The sequence below is a fragment of the Mobula hypostoma genome, chromosome 6, assembly GCF_963921235.1.
Source record: "Mobula hypostoma chromosome 6, sMobHyp1.1, whole genome shotgun sequence".
NCBI classification, from domain to species: Eukaryota; Metazoa; Chordata; class Chondrichthyes; order Myliobatiformes; family Myliobatidae; genus Mobula; species Mobula hypostoma.
Window position 1 is genome coordinate 46,940,448 of NC_086102.1, and position 11,395 is coordinate 46,951,842.

Sequence of the window (11,395 nt, forward strand, 5' to 3'; positions counted from 1 at the left end):
AAGACAAATGTAGGTCCCCTGCAAACAGAAACAGGTGAATTGATTATGGGGAGCAAGGACATGGCAGACCAATTGAATAATTACTTTGGTTCTGTCTTCACTAAGGAGGACATAAATAATCTTCCAGAAATAGTAAGGGACAGAGGGTCCAGTGAGATGGAGGAACTGAGCGAAATACATGTTAGTAGGGAAGTGGTGTTAGGTAAATTGAAGGGATTGAAGGCAGATAAATCCCCAGGGCCAGATGGTCTGCATCCCAGAGTGCTTAAGGAAGTGGCCCAAGAAATAGTGGATGCATTAGTGATAATTTTTCAAAACTCGTTAGATTCTGGACTAGTTCCTGAGGATTGGAGGGTGGCTAATGTAACCCCACTTTTTAAAAAAGGAGGGAGAGAGAAACCGGGGAATTATAGGCCGGTTAGCCTAACGTCGGTGGTGGGGAAACTGCTGGAGTCAGTTATCAAGGATGTGATAACAGCACATTTGGAAAGCGGTGAAATGATCGGACAAAGTCAGCATGGATTTGTGAAAGGAAAATCATGTCTGACGAATCTCATAGAATTTTTTGAGGATGTAACTAGTAGAGTGGATAGGGGAGAACCAGTGGATGTGGTATATTTGGATTTTCAAAAGGCTTTTGACAAGGTCCCACATAGGAGATTAGTGTGCAAACTTAAAGCACACGGTATTGGGGGTAAGGTATTGGTGTGGGTGGAGAATTGGTTAGCAGACAGGAAGCAAAGAGTGGGAATAAACGGGACCTTTTCAGAATGGCAGGCGGTGACTAGTGGGGTACCGCAAGGCTCAGTGCTGGGACCCCAGTTGTTTACAATATATATTAATGACTTGGATGAGGGAATTAAATGCAGCATCTCCAAGTTTGCGGATGACACGAAGCTGGGTGGCAGTGTTAGCAGTGAGGAGGATGCTAAGAGGATGCAGGGTGACTTGGATAGGTTGGGTGAGTGGGCAAACTCATGGCAGATGCAATTTAATGTGGATAAATGTGAAGTTATCCACTTTGGTGGCAAAAATAGGAAAACAGATTATTATCTGAATGGTGGCCGATTAGGAAAAGGGGAGGTGCAACGAGACCTGGGTGTCATTATACACCAGTCATTGAAAGTGGGCATGCAGGTACAGCAGGCGGTGAAAAAGGCGAACGGTATGCTGGCATTTATAGCGAGAGGATTCGAGTACAGGAGCAGGGAGGTACTACTGCAGTTGTACAAGGCCTTGGTGAGACCACACCTGGAGTATTGTGTGCAGTTTTGGTCCCCTAATCTGAGGAAAGACATCTTTGCCATAGAGGGAGTACAAAGAAGGTTCACCAGATTGATTCCTGGGATGGCAGGTCTTTCATATGAAGAAAGACTGGATGAACTGGGCTTGTACTCGTTGGAATTTAGAAGATTGAGGGGGGATCTGATTGAAACGTATAAGATCCTAAAGGGATTGGACAGGCTAGATGCAGGAAGATTGTTCCCGATGTTGGGGAGGTCTAGAACGAGGGGTCACAGTTTGAGGATAGAGGGGAAGCCTTTTAGGACCGAGGTTAGGAAAAACTTCTTCACACAGAGAGTGGTGAATCTGTGGAATTCTCTGCCACAGCAAACTGTTGAGGCCAGTTCATTAGCTATGTTTAAAAGGAAGTTAGATATGGCCCTTGTGGCTACAGGGGTCACGGGGTATGGAGGGAAGGCTGGGTTCTGAGTTGGATGATCAGCCATGATCATAATAAATGGCGGTGCAGGCTCGAAGGGCCGAATGGCCTACTCCTGCACCTATTTTCTATGTTTCTATGTTTCTATCATCTTATTTTTATGATGGAAGTCCAGTCCCTATACTCCTCCATCCCCCACCAGGAAGGCCTCAAAGCTCTCCATTTTTTTTTGGACCCCAGACCTAACCAGTTCCCCTCCACCACCACTCTCTTTCGCCTAGCAGAACTTGTCCTCACTCTAAATAATTTCTGCTTTGGCTCCTCCCACTTCCTTCAAACAAAAGGTATAGCCTTGGGCACTCTCCTGGGCCCCAGCTATGCCTGCCTGTTTGTCGCCTACGTGGAACAGTCTATGTTCCAAACCTACACTGGTGACTGTCCTGCGCTTTTCCTACGTTACACTAATGACTGCATTGATGCTGCTTCCTGCACCCGTGCTGAACTCATCGATTTCATCCACTTTGCCTCCAACTTCCACCTGGCACTCAAATTTCCCTGGTCCATTTCTGACACTTTCCCTTCCCTTTCTCAATCTCACTGTCTCTATCTCTGGAGACAGCTTATCTACTGATGTCTATTATAAACCCATGGACCCTCATAGCCACCTGGAATAAATCTCTTCCCACCCTGTTACTTATAAAAACGCCATCCCCTTCTCTCAATTTCTCCATCTCCACCGCATCTGCTCTTAGGATGAGGCTTTTCATTCTAGAATGAAGGAGATGTCCTCCTTTTTCAAAGAAAGGGGCTTCCCTTCCTCTACCATCAACGCTGCCCACAACCGCACCTTTTCCATTTCACGCACGTCTGCTCTTACTCCATGTCCCGCCACGCTACCAAGGATGGGGTTCCTCTTGTCCCCAGCAGCCTTCAAGTCCAGCACATAATTCTCCGAAACTTCAGCATCTCCAATGGGATCCCACCACCAAGCACACCTTTCCCTTCCACCCCCCCCACCAACTTTCTGTTTTTTACAGGGATTGCTCCCTACGTGACTCCCTTGTTCATTTGTCCCTCCCCACTGATCTCCTTCCCGGCACTTACCCTTACAAATAGAACAAGTGCTACACCTGCCCCTGTACCTCCTCCCTCACTATAATTTAGGGCCTTAAACAGTCCTTCCACAGTGAGGCAACACTTCACCTGTGAGTCTGCTGGGGTCATATACTGTGCCCGGTGCTCCCGTGTGGCCTCCTGTATATCAGTGAGACCTGACGTAGATTGGGAAACCACTTCGCCGAGCACCTACACTCTATCCACCAGAAGGCGCGGGATCTCCCAGTGGCCACCCATTTTAATTGTCTATCCGTGACCTACTCCACTGTCGTGATAAGGCCACACTTAGGTTGGAGGAACAACATCTTGCATTCCGTTTGGGTAGCCTCCAACCTGATGGAATGAACATCAATTTCTTCTGGTAATGCTGCCCCCCAACCGCGCCCTCCCCCCCATTTCCCATCCTCTTTTCCCTCTCTCACTTTATCTCCTTGCCCACCATTGCCACCCTCTAGGGCTCCTCCCCGCTTATCTTTCTTCCATTGCCTTCTGTCTCTTTCACCAATAAAATTCCCAGCTCTTTACTTCATCCCTCCCCCTTCAGGTTTCACCTATCACCTTGTGTTTCTCTCTTCCCTCCCTCTACCTCGTAAACATACTCCTCAGCTTCCCCCCCACCCCCAGTCCTGCCAAAGGGTTCTGGCCCAAAACGTTGACTGTCCTTTTTTCCATAGATGCTGCCCGGCCTGCTGAGTTCCTCCAGCATTTTGTGTGTGTTGCTTGGACTTCCAGCATCTGCAGATTTTCTCTTGTCTGTGATTGAATCTACCAAAGCTGATGATTTTGATTTCTTTGACTTACTTTATGGATTTTTGAAAACTCCTTGCCTTTTCAGCTCTTTTTCTTCACTTTTAGAACTTCTATGTTCAACTCTGACCAAACTCTCTATTTTTCCGTTAAAGCTTTGTAAAGCACTTGAAGGTATTGATATTATGCAACAGATATGTTTCCCTTCATTTTACTCAAATTATCCCGGCCATTACCTGTTTATCCTTAATCACTTAAGGATAAACAGGTAATGGCAGCAATTATTGTCATTAGTAGTTTGCAAATATTTATGTTTCAGTGACTTTGATACCCTGACAATTTTGAACACTGTGAAAATCCAGGTATCATTTTCAGAAATTGCAATTCTGTTCCATACCTGAGGGTAATTTTCTTTAAAATATTGTAACTTCCATTCAGTTAGGAGCAATGCAATTAAAATATATTCTGTATTGAATGGTCAAATACAATACACAGGCAATGAAAGTTCCTCAGGGTTTTTTTTCCACTTAACAAGATTTTGAATCAAGTGATTGCCAGTATGTAAATACTTCCCCTTTCTGCAGAATCTAGACGCAATGTAGCTCTACTCAGGATGTACAGTTCCCTGAAGAAATATTTCTTACCGGTCTATTGCAATGACTCCAAGGGTCATCATACTGGCAGAGCTGGTAAGCATGCAAAGCAGTGCTGTAAGGTTGCACCACACCACTCCGAAGATCCATTCTCGCTTGATGGAGCTTGTGATGATAAAAGGGAGCACCAGAACAGACAGCAGAAAATTAGAAAGCGTCAGACTGAAAACAAACTTGTTGCTCGGAGTCAAGAGGTATGACTTTTTGTATAGAGTTACAACAATCACCAGGTTTCCCAGAAAGATCAACACAGCAATGACAATGATGGCAACTGAAGCTGCAATAATGAGTCCACCATCTTCCTGGGTAGAGTTGCTTCCTCCACTTCTATTGACACTGGTATTATAGTTCATTGTGAAGTTGTAGGATAGGTAAATGGCATGCTTGAGTCCTGAACCAGAAATATAAGAAAAATTAATTGTATGAAATATAAGGCACATATACGTTAAGATCACCAAGTCAAAATATTTTAGCAAATAAATGGCAGATACACAACTCCCTCATCCTGATCGACCACACCACCCTCCTTTGATGCCTCTGCAATGTTGTCTAGGTGGAAGGGCCCACAACCTTCTGGTTCCTTTCTTATCCTGAGAATAAGCTGGGATGCCACCCCACCCCCACTGCTAGTGTCTCCTACGGATCTATACTTGACCCTGTCCTACACAGCATCTACCACTTGAAGACATAATTTGAAAACTTAATATCAATGTCTGTGTGAAAATTGATCACACCCAAAACTTGCCCATAACTTCTCTTAACCCCTTCTCTACTTTGAAATTTTGAAGGTGCTTACCCTGCATTCGCAATGGAAAAAACAAAACTACCTACTGGTTTTATTCCTTGTCATCATCTCTGTTCCTTCATCAGCATCTTCAGCCCTCACTCTGGCAACTCTGTGGATCTATGTCCAAGCATTCACAATGCCAGTTTCTCTATGATCACACATTACTAAGCCTGCATATTTCCACCTCTTTAGCATTATGTTCTGTTGTAACTACCTCAGTTTACTCGATGCTGAAATCCTCATCCTTAATCTCATTGTTATTGTCTCTGGATTTGACTTTTCTAGCAAACTCTTAACCAACTTCCCGATGAGTATGTGTATGTGAGCGATCCAATGCTCAGGTACAAATCTGGACCAAGCCTCAAATGTCCTTTTGTTTGTAAGACCATAAGACCATGGACATAGGAGTAGAGTTAAGCCATTTGACCCATTGAGTCTGCTCCACCACTTAATCATGGCTGATCCTTCTTTCCCCCTCCTCAGCCCCACTCCCCAGCCTTCTCCCCATAACCTTTGATGCTGTGTCCAGTCAAGAACCTATCAAGCTCTGCCTTAAATATACCAACGACCTTGCCTCCACAGCTGGCTACAGTAACAAATTCACCACCCTCTGGCTCAAGAAATTTCTCTGCATCTCTGTTTTAAACGGACGCCCCTCTATCCTGAAGCTGTGCCCTCTTCTCCAAATCTCCCCCACCATGGGAAACATCCCTTCCACATCTACTCTGTCCAGTCCTTTCAACATTCAAAAGGTTTCAATGAAATTCCCCTCCCCCCCCATCCTTCTAAATTCCAGTGAGTACAGACCCAGAGCCATCAAACGTTCCTCGTATGATAAACCTTTCATTCCTGGAATCATCCTTGTGAACTTCCTCTGAACCCTCTCCAATGCCAGCACATCTTTTCTTAGGTGAGGAGCACAAAACTGTTCACAATACTCAAGGTGAGGTCTTACCAGTGCCTTAAAAGCCTCAGTATCACATCCCTGCTCTTGTATTCTAGACTTCTTGAAATAAATGTTAAATTACAATGACTTCCGATTAAAGAACGATTTTATTTTTAACTTCTTATCCTAGTTTCCCAATGCCTCAAATTCCCCACCTCGGTAATTCCTATCCTTTCTCTGTGATCTCCAGTTCAGTAAATTTCCATTTCTGAACCAATTAAATCATAAGCAAATGCAGACACGTCTCGACTGCCAAGTGCAAAACTCTGAATATCCCTCCCTAACCCTTTGTCCCACCCCTTCAAGCCGGCGCAAGAAACCCAGCACTATGAAGGAGCTTCATAGTCTGTCCTGTGCAAACGTCTGTCGGAATTGTACCAACTAGTGGAACGTTATTACATCTTTTAAAAATCCTAATATAAATGTGACTGGTGCAAGTACTCCAATCACCTTGAAAACTGTGAATCTCAAGGACTATGGGGATCAGGACAGGATTTTTTTTACAAGGAACCTAACCTATTTTATTTTGCGCTGTCATGCAATCTTCATTGTTCACATTTGTTCAAGCGTCGTTTCAACAACCCACAAGTCATCTTCCCGTGTGAGGGATTTTTAAAGAACCAACCCTGTTCCCTGACCACTAGGGCGAGTGTACGGTTCGGATCAGGTTGAAAAAAGGATAGGGAAATGGATAAAGAAAATATAAACGTGCTTTTATAAATATGTGACTTGTTTTTAATTGTAAGGAGCATAGACGATCCATCGAATGTCTCCCCCTCTGACCCCCGTTAAATTTGATTTCTGAGGAAAGTTGCTTTCAGCGTCTGGGGCTAGATGGGGGATGCAGCTCCCTTTCCCGGAGGGGCCAACAGCTTCATTCTTTCTCGCCAGAAATCACCCGAACCCATTCATTTCCTTCAAACAAAGTTTTGTTTGGATTTGCCGGTAACCGTCGGCCGCCGGGGTGCAACGGGCTGTTCGCGGGTGGAAGTGACACAGACGGGCATGACTCAGGGCAGCAGGACCCCCGCAACTCCGCACAAAGACTAGACCGCGGCTGGGAACCCTTTCCCCACCCTCCCCTCAGTTCCCCGACACTGAGGGGTTTGAGGCAACGGGGACGAAGCATTAGGCAGCACCCCCTCCCCCGTCCTGTGCAGTGACTAAACCCGACCATCAGCTTCCTTTGTCTCCTCAGCTCTAACAACTTTTCCTGCTTTCACTTCCTTCACCGCACACAATAACCCTTCCACAAATGGCACGTCTCACCTTCCCTGCGCAAAGTTCCTTTCTCCGCATATTCTCAAAAGGCCAAGATTTTAGCCAGGAGCTTCTTGCTCTGCTTCCTCGCGGCCAGATACGCTCGCCCGCCACCCCAGCCGCTTCGTGCAATGGCGTCGGGCTGCGAGGAGACTCTCCCTGCCTGCACCCTGGGTGGTCTCGGCGCTCCGGGCACAGCAAGAGCCCAGAACACAGCTCACCGCGCCTCTGTGCCCAAGGAGCGGCGCGCCGTCCTTTTGATTAAAAAAGAACACTTCAAACAGCGTACATCTTATTGTTTTAAAGTTGTTAGCTACCAAAACTTCTGCGAAAATCGGTGGCGTGGAAGAGCCTGGCCGGCGAGGAATCTCTGCACCGACCCAGAGTTTGGTTCGCTGCTGCAGCGCCGGGTTTCACCATACCCTTCTGCCCAGTTCACTAATAAAGAGCGGCTACTAATTCAGCACCAACTGAGATCAAAAGTTGCCGCGAGTTCCCACCTCCCTTCCCGGGTTTTGCACACACACCAATCACACCGCATCGAGTCTGCACTGTGTCCGCTTAGGCATTAGAGACATATTTGTCCTCCTCTCCCTGTTCTCTCCAGATGTAACGTCCTCGCCATTCATTGCAAGACCTTCAGATCGCAAGGCTATCGTGGCCCTGAAGCATCAGCTCTGTTTCTCTCTTAGTTGCTGAGTACCTTCCGCATTTCCTGTTTTTTTTATTCTGAATGCCGCTCCGAGTTATTTGCTGCAGTTACAAAGTATAACACAGTCCATCGCAGCCTACAGTCTGTGAAATCAATACAGCTCCTGTGGACGAGCAGTTGACAGGATCGTCCGTAGGACGCTGTCTTTGTCGGGTCATTGAGGGCAACGCCTCAGTTCACGGTGGTTTTGGGGCCAGTCTGTCAGAGATCAGTCCATAAGTCAGTGCCTGTTGTACCGCAGGTGATACAAACATCTCTGCAGTCCTTCATTCCGGCTAGGATATCTTCGAACAGGTGCCACTGTTCGACCCGGGGGTGTTATCATGATAGTTTGTGCGGGGCCCTCTGACATGTGACGTTTGCTCCAAAAGTTGAGGTATACTACATTACCTTGAGGTATGCTCCAAGAATTTTGTCAAAAGAAAGACCTCACTGTTTCCTAAATGACTCTATCATGCCTTACCAGTGGGTTGAAGTTGACTAGAAGGATTTGTCTCCCTTTGGAATGTAGAACAAGTTTTTTTTTCAAATTTGGGGTATGTCTTCCTTGGACTTTTCTGGAACTACCAGGGTTGGGGCCTGTGCACCTGTAACAGTGGCGTTTTAGTTTTCTTTTGAAGTGAACCAAAGGCTGCCAAGGCTTTTGTAAAGTTTGACAGCAAAGCTCACCATAAGCACGTCATTTGTTCTTCAGATTACTCCTGCAAACCACGTATCAGGTCAATGTCAAAACCCCCAAGTTTGCAAGCTACAACAGTAGACAGGTATTCCAGTTTGTTAGTGGATCAGGGCCTATGAGGATCCTAACATTTCAGGCCCCAAACTTCATACTGTGGAGTGGAAGCTGGAGGTGTCTAATTCCAAAATTAACACAGGGCAGTTGTTGTACACCAGTTACCACATAGTCATCACAAAGCAAGGAGCTGAAGACACCTGGAGTCCAGGTTCTGCTGGTTGGTATCACTGTTGACACATAAAGGTGAAGACTCATTTTCATAAGACACAACTCCCAACTACCTCCCATGCTCCCTCACACACAACCTTGCCTACTGCCACCCTCCCCGCCTCACAGGTGCTCAACAACTCCCCAGACTGTGTATGTTCCCGAACATTCCCCCAACATATTTTGCTGACCCCAAGCTCTAATTGCACACACTAACCGCATCCCTGATTTCTATCTTTACCTGTACACACAGCTTATGTTCGGAACCCTTGGCTATAGCCATACGCAGTCCTCAAATTCAGCTGGCTGCAGCAACCATTCTACTTCACATGTTGATATGTAAAAGTGTGCAAGTCATCTTCCTAAACAGTGAGTCCAGGACTGATTAAAACTCATTGAAGCAGTCAACAAGGTTCTGCCAATGGCCCAGCACTTTTCTCCACTGTTCTTACTGCAATGTTGCACCTCACCTCCAATAAATTTCAAAAGGGAGTGGAGCTAACCAACAGACCCAACTGTTCAACACATGACAATAACACTGCAAAACCAAATGTATCTAAACTTAGTCAAATTGCATTAAGCAGATGATGTGTATTTGCCAAGCTCCAAGCCAAAATTGACTCATTCACTGAAGCATATAGTTCATATGCTTAATACCAGATACCCAAAATGGGCACTCTATTTAGAGCCCCATTGTGGGAGGAGATTGGTGGGGAGACAAATAAAAGTATTTAAGGATGTGCCCAATGCTTCCTTGAAGACATGCAACATTCAAACCAAGTCTTGAAAGTCCTTTGCTTTGTGCTGAAGCTGTACTAGGGGTACACAGAACCCTGCGTAGGCTGCTGAAGGGGAGTATCATTGTGAAATTATACAAACTGCTATTTCATATGTCCAAACTGTGAAAGTCTCTGGTTCTGTTAGTCTTATAAGCCACATCAGAACACTCAAAACTGGAAACGTAGGCAATCTCTTGCCCATAATGGCACACCTACAGAACTGTTGCCTCACATTCCCAACAACAGGGGTTCAAGCCTGACTGTGGGTGCTGTATGTGTGAAGCCTGCGTACTCTGTGACTGCATGGGTTTCTCCCCAAATCCCAATGACATGCAGACATCTAGAAACCATTCACCATGGATAATCAACAATGTTGGTAAACGAGATCAGTGTGGGGTGAATCTAAATGGGAGCTCGATGGTCACTGAGCCAAAGGAACCGTTTCCATTACGTATGACTATAATTCAACTCCTCCACAATGACCAAGTATTTGCTGCAATGCACAGCAGATTATACCAGCTTGCAGATTGATGTATATGAGTATAGATGGCACACAATATAAGATTATAGGACAAAAAGTAAGCTTAACAAAACAGTATTCTTAGATATTAATCCCCATGCACATTCAAAATAATACTCTTAAAACTGTTACTTCAGCACCACTTTACAATTTTCTTTCAGATTTCCAGAAGCTGCATTTTTTCTGATTCTTATTTGTTATTAGAAAGAACAATTTGCCTAAGCAGTAAGAAGCCTCAGCCTTCCATGCAGGTAGATCTAACAGCCACACACATCAAAGTTGCTGGTGAACGCAGCAGGCCAGGCAGCATCTCTAGGAAGAGGTACAGTCGACGTTTCAGGTCGAGACCCTTTGTCAGGACCAACTGAAAGAAGAGCTAGTAAGAGATTTGAAAGTGGGAGGGGGAGGGGAGATCCAAAATGATAGAAGACAGGAGGGGGAGGGATGGAGCCAAGAGCTGGACAGGTGATTGGCAAAAGGGATATGAGAGGATCATGGGACAGGAGGCCCAGGGAGAAGGAAAAGGGGGAGGGGGGAAGCCCAGAGGATGGGCAAGGGGTATAGTCAGAGGGACAGAGAGAGAGAGAGAATGTGTGTATATAAATAAATAACGGATGGGGTACGAGGGGGAGGTGGGGCATTAGCATAAGTTAGAGAAGTCAATGTTCATGCCATCAGGTTGGAGGCTACCCAGACGGAATATAAGGTGTTGTTCCTCCAACCTGAGTGTGGCTTCATCTTTACAGTAGAGGAGGCTGTGGATAGACATATCAGAATCGGAATGGGATGTGGAATTAAAATGTGTGGCCACTGTGAGATCCTGCTTTCTCTGGCGGACAGACCATAGGTGTTCAGAAAAACAATCTCCCAGTCTGCGTCGGGTCTCGCCAATATATAGAAGGCCACATCGGGAGCACCGGACGCAGTATATCACCCCAGCCGACTCACAGGTGAAGTGTCGCCTCACCTGGAAGGACTGTCTGGGGCCCTGAATGGTGGTAAGGGAGGAAGTGTAAGGGCATGTGTAGCACTTGTTCTGCTTACAAGGATAAGTGCCAGGAGGGAGATCAGTGGGGAGGGATGGGGGGGACAAATGGACAAGGGAGTCGCATAGGGAGCAATCCCTGCGGAAAGCGGGGGGGGGAGGGAAAGATGTGCTTAGTGGTGGGATCCCGTTGGAGGTGGCGGAAGTTACAGAGAATAACATGTTGGACCCGGAAGCTGGTGGGGTGGTAGGTGAGGACCAGGGGAACCCTATTCCTAGTGGGG

General features: G+C 46.2%; 2 protein-coding genes across 3 annotated transcripts in view; both read right to left on the reverse strand.

The window, feature by feature from the left end:
- The window catches only part of gpr161a (G protein-coupled receptor 161a), a 37,727-nt gene that overhangs the window by 20,922 nt on the left and 5,410 nt on the right, over nt 1–11,395 (reverse strand). The window contains exons 1-2 of one of the 2 annotated variants that reach the window (XM_063050762.1): nt 7,182–7,325; nt 4,171–4,570 (exon numbers count right to left, since the gene is read on the reverse strand). In XM_063050762.1, the coding sequence (XP_062906832.1) occupies nt 4,171–4,532 (362 nt within the window). In that variant the 5' untranslated portion in view covers nt 4,533–4,570; nt 7,182–7,325. Of the gene's footprint in view, nt 1–4,170; nt 4,571–7,181; nt 7,326–11,395 lie in introns of those variants that run through there. The other variant, XM_063050763.1, reaches the window with a different exon arrangement.
- Nucleotides 4,438–11,395, reverse strand: part of LOC134348017 (thiamine transporter 1-like) — a 34,520-nt gene continuing 27,562 nt past the window's right edge. Inside the window, exon 7 of the mRNA XM_063050761.1 lies at nt 4,438–4,570. Coding sequence (XP_062906831.1) covers nt 4,569–4,570 — 2 coding nt within the window. The 3' untranslated portion in view covers nt 4,438–4,568. The remainder of the gene's footprint in view (nt 4,571–11,395) is intronic.